The sequence below is a fragment of the Rhea pennata genome, chromosome 9 (genome assembly GCF_028389875.1).
Source record: "Rhea pennata isolate bPtePen1 chromosome 9, bPtePen1.pri, whole genome shotgun sequence".
NCBI classification, from domain to species: domain Eukaryota; kingdom Metazoa; phylum Chordata; class Aves; order Rheiformes; family Rheidae; genus Rhea; species Rhea pennata.
In genome coordinates this window covers 15,366,004-15,384,365 of record NC_084671.1, presented here as the reverse complement: position 1 = coordinate 15,384,365, position 18,362 = coordinate 15,366,004, and the positions used below count along the sequence as shown (strand labels likewise).

General features: G+C 35.9%; 1 protein-coding gene across 5 annotated transcripts in view; it reads right to left on the bottom strand.

Moving 5' to 3' along the window:
• Positions 1-3,895: 3,895 nt before the first annotated feature.
• The window catches only part of DLG1 (discs large MAGUK scaffold protein 1), a 164,665-nt gene continuing 150,198 nt past the window's right edge, over positions 3,896-18,362 (bottom strand). For all 5 annotated transcript variants that reach the window (XM_062582390.1, XM_062582391.1, XM_062582392.1 and 2 more), the window contains 7 exons: positions 17,182-17,223; positions 14,030-14,080; positions 12,004-12,105; positions 11,593-11,765; positions 7,528-7,637; positions 7,052-7,143; positions 3,896-4,252 (listed from right to left, as the gene is read on the bottom strand). In XM_062582390.1, the coding sequence (XP_062438374.1) occupies positions 4,146-4,252; positions 7,052-7,143; positions 7,528-7,637; positions 11,593-11,765; positions 12,004-12,105; positions 14,030-14,080; positions 17,182-17,223 (677 nt within the window). In that variant the 3' untranslated portion in view covers positions 3,896-4,145. The remainder of the gene's footprint in view (positions 4,253-7,051; positions 7,144-7,527; positions 7,638-11,592; positions 11,766-12,003; positions 12,106-14,029; positions 14,081-17,181; positions 17,224-18,362) is intronic.

The following is an 18,362-nucleotide window of genomic DNA, read 5'->3' as shown; positions in this document are numbered from 1 at the left end:
GGTGAAAGCTATAGGATTTATGCCTTTTCCAGCCTCCAGAACACCCAATGACCAGTGTTCTGCACGCCTGCTCTCCCCAGCCTGCTCCGTGGTGGAAGTCAGCAGCAGTCAACGGGCAGGTGGACTTTGTTCAACAGTTTATCTTGCTTACTTTGGCACACATCACCTCCACCACATGGGGGGGGGGAAGAAAAAAAAAAGGAACAAAACTCTACCTCACTTCACATTGACTTTAAACTTGCAAAAAAATTCAGACTTGGATATGACAAAATATCTGAGTCACAAATGAGGTTGTCATTGCTTTAGCACTATGAACAGACTTAGCTGTACAGACGGCTCTACACATCAACTCACAGGGGCAAGGTAGGGCTGCATAATGAAATTTTCATCTTAGGTAAGAGTTGTGTGTATTCTCTCTGTGTTGGAAGTTCAGGAGATAAAAATAGATCCAGGGTAAGAACTTCGACAGAGCTGATAGTTGCTTTTTTTCAGTGTTGTCATGAATCATAGAAATCCGTAACAAGAAACACAGGCTTTTATAATAATGAAGCTTGGGCACTCTGCAGTTGCTAGGGACACATCTGAAATCTAAAAGGAATGCTAAGAAACAGCTGAAGTAGTTTGATTTTTTCTAAGGTTTTAGAGAAGATTTACCCCTCCCAGAAAGAGTTAAAACCCTGCTGACAATACTTCTATTCAAAGCTGCAGTGGCTTTTAGAGTAGCTCCGACAGAGCACCGCTCATTTGTACGGTCCATTTCCTTATTGTTCGTTAGTCAATGAACTGCCACAAAACCCCACGCACCCCATCTCTACCATCTCCTACCAAGGAAGCACACAAACAGCATGACCACACACATCCTTCAGGCCTTCTATGTAGCCCGTGAAGTTACCTGGCTGCTTTCAGGACTTAGTTGCTTAACTCCTGGCTGGAATTTGGCCGGACTACTACATTTAACATCTAGCACCTGTAGGAAAACACCCAAATCTAATTCAATTAATTGTTATTACAAACCCACAAAAATTGTATTTAGCATGATCCTTCCAGACTTTCTTCCTACCAAAACCTTATGGCTGAACTCCAATTCTGGCTACCAACACCAACTGGAAGTAGATTCATCCCCTTGTCTAGTGCTGGAAAACAACTTGGCACCACTGAAGCCCCTTCAGATTTCTAGAATGATAAATTATTTGGAGAGGCATTCCCTCCTGTGCCCTTCCCACTGGTCAGCTTAACCACTCAAGCACTTGATGCTTGAGAGGGTGGAGAGGGTTACATGTGGAGTGATGCACACTTCCAGCACCAGTTGTTTAAGACTGCAAGGGCAAGATTAGTAAGAACAGAATTTGGGTCCAGGCCCCTCCTGTGGTTCTTCCCATCTTCCCCTGAAAGGGTTCAGGTTCTGTGCAGCCTCTAGCACAGAGGCCAGTTCTGAATGTAGCCCCCTCTAAACCATCACACAGACATGACCCATAGTGATTTAGCTCATTTTCCTATTTTATCAATAGCTCTTTGAGTTTCTATGCTTCAAAGAGCCATGTCATTTCTGAACCCAATTTTCAGCATAGTTAGACAAAAATGTTTGCAAAGGAATTTATATAGTGTAACTTATTAAGAGAGAGCAGTAGTTGAGTATTTCATGAAGCTGCTTATCTCCAGAGATTATGAATAGACAGTTTAGCAGGTGGGCAAGAAAACCCATGGTGCCTTCACTGGGCCAACTAAAGTAACGTTATAATGCAACAGTATGAATCCAAATGGACTCCCCATTTACTCTACTGAAGCATCAAGAGAAATATACATACATTTTAGAAAATAACTTTTAAGGTATGTAATATAAAGCATACTCAAAAATCAAAGACATATCAGCACATGGGTACTGGAAAAATCAGATCCAGAGAAACAACAATTAATGCAAAATCCTAAAAATCACAAAATAAAGCAAGTCAACCAGGTGCTTCAGGGCTGTCAGAATCAACTTTTTTGCTAAGGGAATTTTTTCCCAAGGAAAAATTTAAACAACCAAACACACCCCCCCCCCCCAAAAAAAAAAAAAAAAAACAACCAACCAACCAACAAAAAAAAAAAAAAAAAAAAAAAAAAAAAAAACAGAGAAGATACAAGACCAAGAAACCCCAAAGAACTCCTGGGTATCTGGGACTAGCTTTCACTCTAGCATGATAACCATGAAAGTTAAGTACCGTGGATTTTAGCCCAAATGTAAAGTAGAATTTGGTGACATCTAGCTAATAGTTGATAAATGCTTGGAATAAAAGCTCTATGGAAATAATTCAGACTACCTTATATATGAAAGAGTAATTCCTCACAAATCTTTTCAGCAAAACAAGAACTAAGACACTTTCTTGTGGGTTAAAAGAAAAGGTAGGGAAAATAAAAACATATACTACGTAAAACCTCAAAAATTATTATGGTGTGCAGATTTCTCAATATTTAGATATCTCAGCTGATTTAAAAACAGATCTAATAACTGGTCTGTTTTAATTAAAAACACATTTGACAAACACATTGTACAATAAAGTTTATTAGCTGTTCTCCTCTTTCTAACAAAGGGAATGGATAGTGTGGATAATTCTTTACAAACCAAAGCTAGTTTGGTTGAGCAATAGCACTGTGTCTGTCATTAAGTACATCCCTCTCACAAACAATCAGTTTGAAATAAGCCATGGCAGGTACCAAATAATATGGGATTAAGAGTTTCGTTACTGAAGTTAGTTCCACATTTTGCTACGAAGTATTTATAACATTCAGCACTGAAGTCTGTGCTTTGCAAATGGAAGATCTTGTACCTGTGCAATCCATAAACAAACACAGAAAAATAAAATGTACTGCTGATTCTGAGTTCTCCCTTTGGTTAAAACATGCATATTACAAGAAAAAAGTACAAACATCTGAAATCTTGTAGAAAAGAGGAGAACTTGCACATATTTTTTCTTTTTACTAATATTCCCTGGACTTCTTGCCCAGCCACCATAGCCCACTTAATTTCATGTGATTAAGGAAAGTAAATTCTAATCTGTATTTTATTCAAAACAAAAAGCTAGGAGTAGGTGGTAAAAGAAAAATATATATTTTTATATATATATATATATTTATATGTGTGTGCAACTATGTAAAGAAAATAATTCCCATAGTTACAGAGTTTAGTTAAAGAAAGTTTAATATATATATATTTATTATAACAAAATAGGCAGTTATTGTGGGTAAAATATTCATTAAAATCTGACCCCTAAGAACACACACATTTTTAAGCTACGAATCACACTCTCATTGCCCTAAAGACCATCTCTGCAGCTGTTTTCTGTATTACTGCCAATGGAAACTTGGCATTCCTTTGTAAAATACAAGGTTTCCTAGCACCTAAACATATTTTAGGCTCAAAAAGTGTGATGACCATTATCTATAAACAATTTTTGTAAGACACTATAAATAGTGTTGCATGAGGAAGATTAAAAACCATTACACATCTTTGTCCCTAGCAATTTTATTGGCAAAAAAATGAAAAAATAGATTATAAGAATATTCATATGAAATTATGAAAATGAATATCCCTTGAGAAGTAGTAATGAGAGTTAATGAAAACGTTAACTCAAGATTTAAAAGTTTCTCTTTAACCGCCTGGAAAGAAAACATAATGACAAAAGAATTTAACTCAGAAAATAAAACCTGAAATTGATTGCCCTGACCAAACCATGCTATTAAAGTTAAGCGTGCAAAGTTGCTCATGATTTACATCTTCCGTGAATACAACTTTCCTTTCAATTGTTATGAAATTTTAAAAGAATGTCTATAAAGCTTTTTTGAAAAATCTTTGAAAGTTACTTTCCCTTAAACATTAAGGAATTTTATCAAGTAATTCCCCACCCCCCACCCCACCCCAAACTAATAGCTGGCCAGGCCATTCCACTGTCATGTTTGAAAAATGGCAAAACAACAACACACAATAACACAAATTCTTTAAACTAAGAGAGACACCAGATGTAAAGCATTATGGGAACTGCAGAGTGCGATGGCTAGGACATGAACCACGCTGGAAAGAACTAGAGGCAGGCTCCACTGGAAGGGCTTAAGAGTCGTCAGATGTAGTAGTGGATGTCAGTTAGAAAATGAAAAATAAAGATCTGTTTTCATAATTTTTCCTTTGCTGGAACCCAGATGTAAGGCCCAGACTGTTCCTCTATGATCTGTTTCACTTGGTTGTAGATTTCTTCCAGTGTGTCTCCTTGGACAATAGCTGCAAAACATAATATGGCAATCAGCAATCATCTTTTCTAGCACGTGCAGAAACCAAGATGCTCTAAGCTTTTCTCCCTCTGGAGCAACAAAAGGATTTTAGACTGCTGAATGGATACGCACTGGAACCTCTGGCTTCTGGTGGGACTGAAGCAAATTGCTGATGGTACTACCGGACACCCAAAGCACTGTCTGTCCTGCTCAGACAGTGGTTAGGAAGTAATCTGCACTTCAAATATGAACACAAGTTTTTTTTTTTTCCTTCCTAACTTCAGATTAGAATTGGTATAAGTCAATTCACATCTTCCAGCATTCTTTCTGGTCCAACTTCCATTAATATTCCCAACACAGTAATAAGAAGGCAAGACAGACTACAGGGCTGTATCTCATGCAGCCAGGCAGTCGGGGGCTGGCTTGATGTAATAGAGATGGACAATCCCCTCAACTGCATTCTGAAACACTACAGAGAAGCTGGTGGACTTTACAGTTTTTTCCCTGCTAGCACTATCTTTGCTCTTGGCCAGAAAAAGGAAGAACTCATGGAGTCTGTTCTCCAGTCAACAAATTCTAGTTTTATAGGCAATAGGCTTCCTTTCACAGTTAAAGTGCAATTCATATTCAGATTGTGTAAGTTGTATGTATTTTCTCCAAGGCTAGAAAATAATTAGAAATGAGCCAATATGGATATGTTCTGGCATATCAGAGTAAAGTATGGTCTGATGAGAATGAGGATGAAGTTTGAGCTGTTCATACAAAACTTCAGTCTGAAATAGCCATCATCAGGAGATAACAACTTCTTTTATACTATCTATGATTGCCACCTCAGTTTAATAATCCAAGAAATAAAGTTTAGCAGGAAAGAATTTTGGAGGCACATCCGATGCACTCTTTTATGCGTTATTACTGATGCTTCCGAGCTTTGCTTTCATGCAAATTACTTCCTTTTTATTCTTAGCCATCGTTATGATCTCTTAAAAACTTCCTCCCCGTCTGCAGCCCATTGTCATAGTGCCTGTGGAAGGAGGCAGTTGTTCAACTATTATAGCTCAAGTGCAACATTCATGGCACAATACTCACTAGAAAAGATACTCACTAGAAAGATTCAGAAATGCATTTGCAGCACAAAAAGCTATAAGCTTCAGAATCTTACTTCTCTCTAGCTAAATTTAATTCTCTCCCCTCCAAAGCTTAACAAGAAGATGGATGTGCTCTTCACATGCTTCCATGCAAAGTTTAAATTTGTTTAAGATTAACCTGCTCAGGAAGTGAATTTCCATTATCCCACATGATCTAGTATTTTTAACAGATTAGAGAATGCTCATGCTCATACATTTTTTTTTTTTTTTTTTTTACCAGCGAAATCATATAACTAGCAGCCTCCACATGCTAAGTAGTAAATAAGATTGTAATATCTTCAAGTATCTTAAATATTCAGAAGAGGCCTTTTGCTCTAAACTGGATTATCAAGGACAGAAACCTGGCCACAGGATGTTGTGATCTGCCTTTGTCAACAAAGCCTTATACTTCTGAGAAGCAAGAAATATAGCCCTGAGCGTAAGAGCTCATAGAAAGGCCCATAACTTTTTGAAACATCTTGAATTCTGTTTCCTAATTTCCTGAAGAATTGCTAGATATGATGTCATTGAGAAAACCTGGCAGAACACCAGCTACTAACTAAATATTTAACTAATATCTATTAAAATCAGCTCATTAGATAGGAAGTAGACATGAAAGTGTACTACTTTCCTGAAAGCAAACCTGACATGCTAGGAAGTCATTTGGGAAGGAGCTCTATAATAAGAAGAATTTGCAATATACTTCAAGAATCTCTTTTTGGGTATATGTAGATGAAGAGCTGTGGGAAGAGTGGGAGAGCTAGTAGCAGTCTTGGGAGAGACAGTGATGGGTGGGGGTACAGCAGCAGAAGGGGGGGTAGACAGAAAGGGACAGACTCAAGTCGGTCAACAGGTAGTGTACAATTCACAGAGCAGGGCAGCAGGAAGATTGGGGCAGGGAGTCTATTGGTTCCTCCATCCTCCTCCCATGAGTTGTTGTCATCCTCTCCCATATCTCTGCCCATGTTGAGCAGATGGTTCAGAGAGAAGCTTTGCATTAACAAGAAAGAAGTCACTAAAAGAAGGCAAATGGGGCAGCAAATAGTGAAACACTGCAAAGAGAGAATGTAATATGAAGGAAAGGAGCCAGCGTCTAGGATGGGACAAGACCCATATCTGTCCTCCCCAAGATCAGTCTCTACCCTCTCCAGCTTGATCAATCTCCTCATATTGTAAGTCGCAATGCAATAAATTAGCACGGTTTGAGTGTTTGCAGCTGATCCCTTGCTGTTATACAGTTAGGTCCAGGGCATGCACGTATTTGATTTGCTGGAGTACAATAATGCTGCACCATCTAATTTCCAGAAGTTTAATTACCAAAATTCTTTACTTCCTGATTTCAAAACTTAGAAAGTAATCTCATTCTACAGAGAGTTTTGCCAGGCAATCTGAGCTCTGCAATAAACAAGTTTTAAATATTCAATACATCAATGAAGCTAACATTTACATTTCAATAACTAGAAAAATAGTAACGTTCTCATGTTTTTCAGATCTAAATTAAGCTCTAGATAGGTTTATTGAATTCAGACTGGTACCAATGCAGAAGTACCAGGATTGCTCTATGCCTCAAAGCAACACAGACCAGCCTGTAAACAAGATTCAACCTTATCTTAATGGTGTGGCAATTATGCAGCACGCAATAAAATTTCAATCTGTGGAAGAGAACAGTCCCAAACAAAACAAACCTGTGAAGTGTTCAGTAAATTCTTGTTCCAGTTTCATGGCTCTCTCAAATGTCTTCCTGGCTTGCTCTTCCGTTAAACGTTTATTCATCTCCCTGAGATTAAAAACACCATGCATAAGAAATTACTATCAAATATTTGAGACCTTTTGAAATAAGATTTTAAATTGCTGTCTGAGCATTAACCCTAGTAAAAAACAGTCTTCTGAGACACCTAAGTAGAGACTGCAGTGAGAATGAGTTGTCCTGATGTTAGGTTGCTTAAAATTCTGCACAGACAGCAGGATTCAATCTCAAGCACTCTTGATTTGGATTTGAGTTCCTAGAAATTGAATCAGGAAGTTATATGATCAACAACAACAAAAAAATGTAGTTTTAAATACAAATACTATAACTTTTCTTCACATGATCTGCAAACTGGCTTTGAAATACAATGACAGTCTCAAACAATTTAGCCTGAGGTATGTTGCTTTTACTCACATGATGTTTTCCACTGTTTTGGGTTTAATAAAAATGGAGATTGGGTACAGCTGGGCAATTTGCAACCTTTTGATAGCATTACCAGAAACATCAAGAATGCAATGTTTACCCTAAAAAGGAAGAGAGAGAAGGGAAAATGGTATTAAGCAGAGTTCAAGTCATAGCCATGTACAGAATAAGAATTTAGAAGTAGAAATGTGGCTCCATTGAAGCCAATGAAATTGAAGCATCCACATTAATACTATCACAATTTCACCACACTGGTCCGGGGTTCCACAACATTCTTCTGTTGGTGTCACCTATCATTAGAGATGTTCTTGACATCTTTCCTCCTTCCTTTCTGCAGAAGTTGCAGCCCAATCAATGATGATAGATCCAAAGGAACAGCTGTACTTCAAACTACACCAGTAAAATCACTTCCCCCTGCCTTTGAGGATCTTTTAAGGATGTGGCCATCTCACCAATTCAGTTTAGACCAGAGCCACATGACTTAACTGGCATATCTGAGCAAATATCCACCACTGGTGGCATAGGAATTTGCCACTAACAGAATAGTTAAGATAGAACTGAATACAATCCCTTCCCTCCCCTCAGGTATTGTGCTGTATAACATCATATTTGAAATGGTGGATGCAATTTATTTGGGCTGATTATTTTTTAATCTCTTCAGAAACAAAAAGATAAAATCAGAATCCTTCCTTGGGCAGTTGGAACAAAATGCAGCTGCTCCCCCCACCATTCTCCCATTATAGGCAATTTTCCAGCTCTCAGGGGTTTCTCATGCCACAGACTCACCTGTTCCTTAGCTCATATATCTGACACTATTATTTGCTTTTCTTTCAAATATTTTTGCTTATTTTCTTTCTATGTGGCATAGTAATTTGGGATTCATGAGTAATTTGGGATACCAACATTTTAGACAGCAATAGGGAGGAGGGAAAGCAAGAGAAGAGGGAAAAAAACAGCTCTTAGGTGAGTAAAATGAGAAAAGGCTTTAGGAGGAGAGCTAGAACGAATGGCAGAATTCTGCAAGCCAAGATATAAACACACACACCCCATAAAACCAAAGGCTGCTTTTATCATGAAACACTCTCCCTGAGTCCCTGTAAAACCAATCCTTGAAAGCTGCATTAAAGAGCAAGGAAGCAAGTGCAATCTGAAATGACTTAAAAATTTCTACTTCAAAGCAGAAGTGATCACTAGAATCCTTTAGGTTTGATCTCTCGCACAACAAAGACTCACAATTTATTTCGGCAATTCTCATAGAGGAGTGAAACATTCTTCCAGCATAAACAATACACATCCGCTTGTTTTCAGGTGGGGATTAACTGTTTTCCAAGTTCATGGGAGTCACGTATGTGGATCAGGATACTAACTGGTACCATCTAAGGTGTCTGTATGTTCTAGCAGAGTGTTTTATATGTGCTGACCTGCCCACATCTTCTACATGCTGTCTCTTTTAAAGTGGCATATGCCCTGGGAAATGAAGAATGAAGAACATTAACCAGTCCATTTTCCATTTTGGGTTAAGGCACTTAGTATTTTTGCAGAAACTGCTGTTTAGTCCAACAGCTTATGCCTAGATAACCAGTGACAAAGGTTTTTGGGGTATAGAGTAGAGGACTAGACTGATACTATAGTAGCTGTGCTGGACTTTGAGATGTAACTGGGTCCATTTATGCTAAATTGATACTGAATGTGCACTAAGAATGGTCTCAAATATGCAGAGATTAACAACCCCAAAGAAAAGAGGATTTGAAAATTCCTTTCAGATGAAGATGTGTAAGACAAGGAAAATAAATACAAGTAGTTTATGATATAATTATCAAGTTTTTGTCACTGGAAGATACTCTTTCTTCACGGCAAATTTAAGCAGATTTTTTTTCTTTTAGTTCTATAACTGTACTGCATTTGATTGCAAAACATAGAAGAGCACTTAGTGCCTACTCCAAAAACTAAACAATAGCATTAGAAAGCATCATTAGCAGTTGCTGTTACAGATGAGAAAGTTAAGAGGAACAGAGATCAGTTGGAAACACGAGTGAATGAACACAATTTAATGTGCATTAATGTGCATAATCTTTTCAATTACAAATCTGTTGCAAGAAAACTATTTCTTGTACTTTGGGGGCAGTAGCAGCCACTTATGCCAGGGCAGTCCCTGCATTCCTCATAATAAAATACGAAAATAGTCTTTTGTATCCCCTTAATAAGATTCACTGAAGAGACTCATCTCAAGAGGGAAAAGGAGAGGAAGTCAAGGAAGGGGTAGCCCCAGAACAATCAGCCTGCACCACTGCCACAGCTTTGAAAGTTCACTGGAGTGGAGAAATTGCTGCACCTTCCTGAAGTCTGATGGTGTCTGTGCGAAAGATTTAATAGCACCGTGGCAGCTGGCAATACTTTGCTTTTCATGTCAGTTTATGAAAGATTCACAATCGTTCTGTCCCTTACTAAGCGCGATCGCACTTGATGGACAAAAAACCACTACCAAGTTCAAGTCTAGGATGAACCTGAAGAAGAATATCTGCGCTACAAGGTAAAAAGACTGCTGATGGGTTTATAATGTTTATGTTCAATAAACAGTTTCATCATTTAACTGTACACAATTGTGGTCGTCATTTAATCACATACTTCACTCAGCTTCCTATGCAGAACAGTGTTCATTTACTTTACCAATTTTGTAATTCATTTCCTTTTCTTTATTTCCATCCTTATATACCACTGGGCCACATTCTACTTCATGCAGTTAGAAAGAAAGCGGAACAAAACATAATATGAGCCACAAAACGTCAGCATGTTCTCTCTGGTTTTGAGTCCAACAAATTACACTATTCTGAAACACCAATGTTCAGCAATTTGGCCAGAAGAGGCAAAGCAACTTTCCGAGGAGTAGTTACACTCTCATGTCACATAGCTGAACTGTACTTACCCTCTGCCTGTACAAATTGAAAGTGCCCACAAATATGAGTCTTCACAAAGAAAACAACTGGCTTTTCTTTCATACAGGCCAGATAATGCTTTCTTTCCCCAAAGCATCATATTCGTAAGCTAAACAGAATAACATTCACAACAACTTAAGGTGGAATTTATGCCAATCTTTATAAAGATTTCTCACAAAGGAATTCTCTTTAAAACAAGCATTTTAGTGTAAGAAATATGCTTTCTTCTTCCAACTCTTTTTCACAGAGCTCAGTTAAAATTCAGTTTAAATTTAGAAACATTTTCATTTTACAGAAGCATTTCATGGAATTTTTCTTCAAAATTTAATGCTAATTATGTGAAAGGTCTTTTTAAAATCAAGTTCATCACATTTACTCTTTTCCTTTTGTCAATTAAATTATTTAAGAGTACAAAGAACATCAAATTTGATAAACCTTCTTCCACACAGATCTGTATCAAATATCCATCATACTAAACAATACCCCCAGCACTGACAATATTCTTCATTAATGAATTCTGCATGCATGTTAGGCTAATTAGTCTGTAATTCCAATGATTTCTTCTGTTCTCTGTCCATAATAAGCCACAAACTATGGATGCTCTTTTCCCATGATATGGTTCCTAACTTACTCTGTATGAGTTCTTGAAGATAATCACCATGGAATCAAAAATTGCTCTAAATAGTTCCTTAAATATTTCAGTGTAAATTTATTGGATCCTACTACCTTTATTCTACATTAGATTAACTTAAAAAAAATTGGCTCCTTTTCAGGTTCATTCTCCTTGATCACAACCAGTTTCTGTGTTGCAAGAGCAAAAACAAAACAAAGCAAAAGCAGTATTGATCATTCCCACCTTCTCTCTTATCCTTTGTTTGAAGATTCACTAAATAATAGACTGATGCTCTATTTGTTTTAGTGCCTAATTCTTTTCTGATTGCCTTTCAAAGCTTTTGCTATTTTGACAGATGCATGTGGGATAATGTGCTTTGTTTCTAGTTTTGTAGAAATTTCTTTCAGATCAGAGAGTTCCTAATGACTTCTCACCATTCATCTCTTTTCCCCTGTCAGCACAGTCATTTAATTATCTGAAAAAATGAAAGTGGAACTGCCACTGATTTACCTTTTCTGCTACTTCTCGCACTGATTGGACACTTGTTCCATAAAGATGATTATTGTACTGGCCAGCTTCAATGAATTTGTGATCCTGAATATCCTTCTCCATTTGCTCTCGAGAAGTGACAAAATGGTAATCACGTCCATCCACCTCATAATCTCGTTTTGGTCTAGTAGTATCTTTAGAGATAAACCAGTAATTTTTAAAGCAAAAGAAAAAGAAGGGCTTTTTTCCCCTGCAATATGCAAAAACAGTCTTTCATTTATACTGCAAAATCATTATAAACTGATAATTGGCAATTAAAATAGTCCTAAAAAGCTTAGATAACAAAATATTAACATTTCTTAACTCAATATACAGAGGATAAATAACAGGAATAACTCATTTAGAATTACTTTAGCATTTGCTGAGACTTACGTGGAACACATGAGCCAAATTTGTCTGGAAATTCTGAGATCAGATCATCATTTATCCTGTCTTTCATGGGTCCCAAAACAATCACAGGTCGAGTATAGCTGACTATTAAACATAAAACAATCACATCAGTTACATTACAGTATGTTTGCTGAGCTTTAAATTCCAGCAAAACAAGCTTTAATCAAATGGTAATGATTTTAATACTAAAAATATACGTACTTCCAGGAAGTGAGAAAAGAAAAAAACATACTGAAGAACATGCATCAATTAATACTGAAGTCAAAGTGAGACATTAGATTTTCACCCTCAGATCACTACTCTAGGTGACTGAAGATCAGTTTCTAATTACAAGGTCTTTGAAAAATCTTCTTACAAGTAATAGACTTTATTCTAGTGAAAGCAGCAAAAGGGAAAGTCTGAAAACCTTTACACTTCAAAGAGAGGTACCAAAGCAGAAGCAGAGTTTTTGAAACTCTAGTTCTGTTGGAAAAGCTTCTTCTTTTCTTGGAAAAGCTTCTTCCTCTCTAAGACCACAGCTTAAACATCCATATATGAAAATACTTAACTACAATATCTGTAGCTACTAACACCTTTATAAAATGTAGTGTATCATCTTTTAAAAGGAGTTTAAGTGGTTATAAAGTTACAAATGGCTTCTGGCTGTAATTTAAGGACAAGCTGAAATTACTAATTTTCACTAAACTTTTTTTCCACTAAGCTATCAAAATCTTAGAAGCTAATACCAGCTAAAAATTGTTTCTCATTCTGGGAGACTATCTGGCTTGCAGCCAGCAGCGGCTTATTTGAAGGAACAAAGCTCGGGCTCCCTAGCCCACAGGTAGCTTACCTAGCACACTGAGGAAGGCCAATCACTTTTAAACATTTCTCCATTTCTAACATGGCCTTGCTCACACATTTCTCACCCATGATTTTATCAAGAGCCTGTCAAAAACCATGATTTGTATGACCTAAATAATTTAGTTTGTAATTGTTTTATGCAACAATTTATACCTCTTTCTGAAGGTTACTGATGAAGTGGAGTCCAGGTGATAAGCTAAACAAGTTGGAGCAGTCTGTATGTGCATGTTCTGTAATGGTATTAAAGGCAACTGGGCCAGGCCACTCATCGCATGAAACCAAAATGAAACTGTAACCTTCAAAATACATGTAGATACATGACATGTATTTACTTAAATTACTGTCATATTTTATATGGAATGGGTATCAATTATTCCCAGAAGGCATCCCTTCTACAGATTAATTACAAATATATGAAGCATGTATCACATGATGTACATCAACTGTTCACACCTCTGACGGTGAATGGGAATAGTAAAAACCCTACACCCATAACACACGCTGGAGAAAAGTCAGGTCCAAGATGAAAAAAGGAAGCGACAGGATCCCATCAGAAATCATTTCAAAAGCATTTTATTTTAAATGTGTGATAAAATAAATATTTTTTTCTAGCAATTTTCATTTTAAATTTACCTCATTGGGAGGATATGTTTGAAAGAATGTATTTTTTTCAAAAAAAAAAAATTCCCCTTAAAAAAATGTCACTAAGCAGTTGCTGATCAAATTAGCCATATAAGAAGCAAAAGAAGAAATGATGGGAGACGAGACTACCATCTTTTACTGAAACAGACAAGCGATCCAATGCCTCGCTTTTTTGCTGTAGAAAAAAAGAAGAGAACAGCAAAGAAAATTCTAAAGCAACATGGAACAAGGAAACAAACCATGATTTTGCGAGGTTCAAACTGATGAAACCGTTAAACATAGCATATTTTACTTATGCAATGTAAACAGCATACAAATAATGACAAGTTATCTTAATCAGCACACATTCAGATCACGTGCCAGATCAATTTAGCAACTGCGTTTTATGCCTTTATGCTTTATTCACTTGAATAACAGTTACAGTTTAAAGTAAATAAGTTTATCATGGTGCTCAGGGTATAAAGTCACTGGAAACATTTTGATAATTCAGACAGTCTTTATTTTAAATTAAATGAGATCTACAAACCTTCTTGTTGATTGACTGGTTCATATGACAAGACATATTCCTCTTGGCCGCCTAAAAATGTAAATGCAAAAAATATCTGTGTGTTATTTTCTAAACTAATATATTTAAGTCAATTCCTTTAATCATAATGAGATATAGACATTGCTCAGTAAAATATACATAATAATGATGCAGGACATTTTCCAAGAGTGATGAATTATAAGAAAATAAAAGAAATCACACAGATAAGCCAAACAAAAAATTTTAAAGCGTAAGACACACATCATATAAATAATTTCTTCGGATACGTTAGCATGTCTAGCTGATGCCAAGCACAAGAGCTTTAATGCATTATTTAAATGCTGTTATAAATTCATTCACTGCTAGAGGCAAAGCCACCTTCATCATGAACATTCTCCATACTATGAAGTCAGCATTTAAAATAACATTTTTCTATTTCTACACAGAGCTGAAATCATGTTTGTTAAGGAACGCATCTGTTCTATGACTTTTTCCCCACAAACTGGCACTAATACAAAAGCCTTCAGCCACTCTAATTCTACAAAGAACAAATATTATGACTGTATGTACTAAATAACTATTATTTTGACTTTTTTAAAGATAACCTTAGAAACAAAGAATGCTTTGTGTTATTCTCAGCTTCAGAAAGCACATCAGCAGTGAATGAAACTAAAATAAGTAAATTTTGATCCTTTGACAGCTGCAAGCTTTTCAAAAGTTAATGAAAGCATCTGAAACATACCTCAGTTGCCATCTCTCTGAAAACCATTTTTAGTCCAACAAAGTAAGGTTTCTTGCAGAATCATAAAAGTAAACTCCACAATAGCAAAGAATTTAGAATTCTGAAGATGCAAGCTCAAATTACAGGACATCACTGTGAACTTTAAATAAAAATATTGCCCAGTAACTCACTTGGTTAACTTTTGGAATGTTCTTTGGAATTCATGAGTCATACTCAAAATAGGCAAAGGAACATACCAATGCTACACCACAGCCACATAGAAATGGATGGCAGGCAAAGTCTTTCATAAATGCATAAATTGCCTTTATATATATATATGTATATATTTTCCTTAATCCAAAGCAAAGACTATGCACATTTTAATTCTGAATTTTACAGTCTCATTAAGAATAATGAGATTTATGTTATTTGCAATACAGTGTTCCAACTGTATTACTGTAATACATCAGTGAACATCATTTTTTTTCTCTAATTATTGCAAGTGAGGAATATGTTAAGACAGACATGAAAACATGCAACCTGTATACTTCAATATCTCAAGAAGTCACTCATGCAAATGGATTTCAGAAAGACAGTATATACTTTCAGAACCTCTTTTAGACCAGGGGAGAGGAGTAGTGGATCACTCAAGTAGCAATACATCTACAAAAGATCCAGCTGACATGCAACAAGCTACTTTTTGGGAGAAGTCCTATTACTGTAATGTCAGAAATTAGTTAAACTGTTAAAGAGATAATAACAAGTACAAAGCATCCCCTGATTGAGGGCAAAAAGTATATATTGTCACTGCTTTTTTATACTTTGGAAAAATGAGTATTAATAGAATGAACCTTTTGAACAACCGTACTCATCTGTAATCAAGATAACTTTCATATTAGACAGCAGTAAGAAGAAGTTAAAAGAATGATTTTAATAAAAAATGCTTAGATTTACACGTTCAGATAAGAAATTGCATAATAAAATCACAGCTTCTGAAGTAATAATGGAGTAAAAATCTACCTAGTACTACCAATAATGAAATAAATAAATAAAATAAGCTCTAACAAAAACCTCAAAAAACCTAAGAAAACTACAAATGTAAAGAGAAACTGTCATAGTAAGATAGTTTTAATGATATGTCTTTACATAACTGACGAACTTAAAAATTTTAATAAAAGAGTGTGTGTGTATACACACATATATACACATATACATATACACATATATGTGTATATATACGCATATGTATATATACATATATTTATTTTTTTACGTAATTGGCTTCTTGTCAATTCCAGTCTAAACACTATTGGCATCACAAGTGCTGGGGAATTTCTGTACCTATATTTATAAATTCTCTCCTTGAGTGTATTCCTCAGTATGAAAAAGTTTGATGCCGCTTGTCTCCGAGCAGACTGACAGCTTCCAAACAAATGTACCTGCTGGAGAAGCACTCTCCTTTTTACCCCCCACCACCGATACCTATTTCTGAAACACTTACTTAGTGAGCAACCAGTAGCTAATCAGCAAGCCGCCGACAGCGTCATGCTGCAGGTATTTTATTGTTCCTTCACCCTTCAAATCTGCAACTTTTTCATCATCCTGCTCTGTTCTGGCTTCCAGGTCTGGGCTCAGCAACCTTATCAGGGAGCTGCTGCCTGGAGCTCACTAGCAGAATTACGGCTCCAACTCCGGTCTGAGACAAGACTTTCTTCTCTTTTTAAGGCGTTGCACAGAGGCATCATACAGCACATTACCCGGTGTGAACAGGTAGGACTGTTGCAGTTTGGGTAACAAAATAGCCAATTCAGTCTAACATTTAAAAGATGCTATGCCTTCAAAACGAGCAGGAGCACCTGTCACACTAATTATTTTAGCCGGCTCTAGCACTGAACGCATGTTATGTTCTTTGAAGACAATTTGAAGCAAGCAGCCACACTTGACAAAATTGGTAAGCAAAAGCTGAAAAGCAAGGGTAAATAGATTTGCTCATCTTCACTTTCATTAAAAGTATCTACATAATAAATGTAGGTACCAGTTGTGAAAAACTGTAGATATAGTTACTACATTACTTAACAAGTTCTGCAGTTTAGTTATGCTCCCAGTACTAAGCTCAACTGAATAGAACTATATCCATCAAAATTAAATTTGCATTCTAATGGGTCTAGCTTTACTGGCATCATTTACAAAATTACTAATTAAAGTTATTCTGAACTAATCTTAGACCAAAATAAAACAAAATATAGACAGAGCAACTTTGCAGTACTCCAAACACAGGAATACAGATTTCACCTGAAGTTGACTGGGAAGTTTTATTGAACACACAAATACCGAGAAGAGACAGACAAACAGAACCAAAGAAAGAGGTACTAAGCAAAAGTTCTAAATAAACGAAGAACTTAAAAAAAAAAAAAAAAAAAAAACCACTTACGGTAACTACTTTCACTATCGCTGGCATTAGAGGTTACATGCTCTGAAATTGCAACACAATGGAAAAATAAGGAACATACACTAATGGCATGAGTCCAAAAGAAAACAAATTGACATAAATAATCCAGATGAAAGACAATACTGATACCATCAAAATACTGAAACCAATACGTACTTTTCATACCTCTCAGGATCAAGCAATTTCATACAAAAGGAATGGATGTTAATAAAACAAACAAAAAAATTACACAGCACACCAAAATAAGATTATGAAAAGTACACTAATTCATATTTCATATGTAGCTCATAGTTTTGGTGTTCATGCTTCAAGATGGATTTGGTTGTGCAAAAAACATGGGATTATATATGTCAACTATATTATTTAAGTAGGCAATTAAATAATTGTATGAAGACTCCAGGAGCAGAAAATATTTCATGAAACAATGTGGTAAATTCAGTAACAGACACTATTCTATGGCACATTTAATAATTTACCTGAAGTGCAATGCAAAATTAAGGTTTGCTATCTGTTTTTCTTTTTTTTTTTCCCCCCCCCTTCCAATAATGCTTTAGTTTTCAAAAGTTCCTGCCTTTTACACTGGAGCATAAATATCAAACTCTCATCTCTTGCATAGTATTTAAAACATTTCACTAGTTATAGGGCGCTTATATTTACTTTTTTTGAGCTATATTTTTAACAGAATGTGTTAAATGAAAATTTCACATATTTACGGTAGTTAAATTTAATGCAATTGAAGTATTTCCTGGTATCAATCTATTCTGTCACCTGAAAATTGTACAAGTCTAGGGGACAAATACAAACTGTGATATTCCTGAACTTTATTCTAAGGAACCAATTTTCATGCCACAAAATGAGTCTATTTCTAATGATAAAGATCAGTGTTTGCAAGTTGAGACTGCACAAAATAAAAATGTTTGACATACATAAATTAAATACAATTAATTTTGAAAATATGAAGTTAACCGTGTGCATATAATTGTCACAAGAAATCTTCATAATATCTTAAATTCAGTGTGGTTCCTCCACTACAAGATTGAAGAGAAGGAAGCAAAGGGACCCTGAAGGAAGGAATGCAGGTATAAAATGAATATGCTTTCAGTGATTAATAAACATAATAAAACTGTTACAGATATTACAAGTAAACTGATTAATTTTTTACA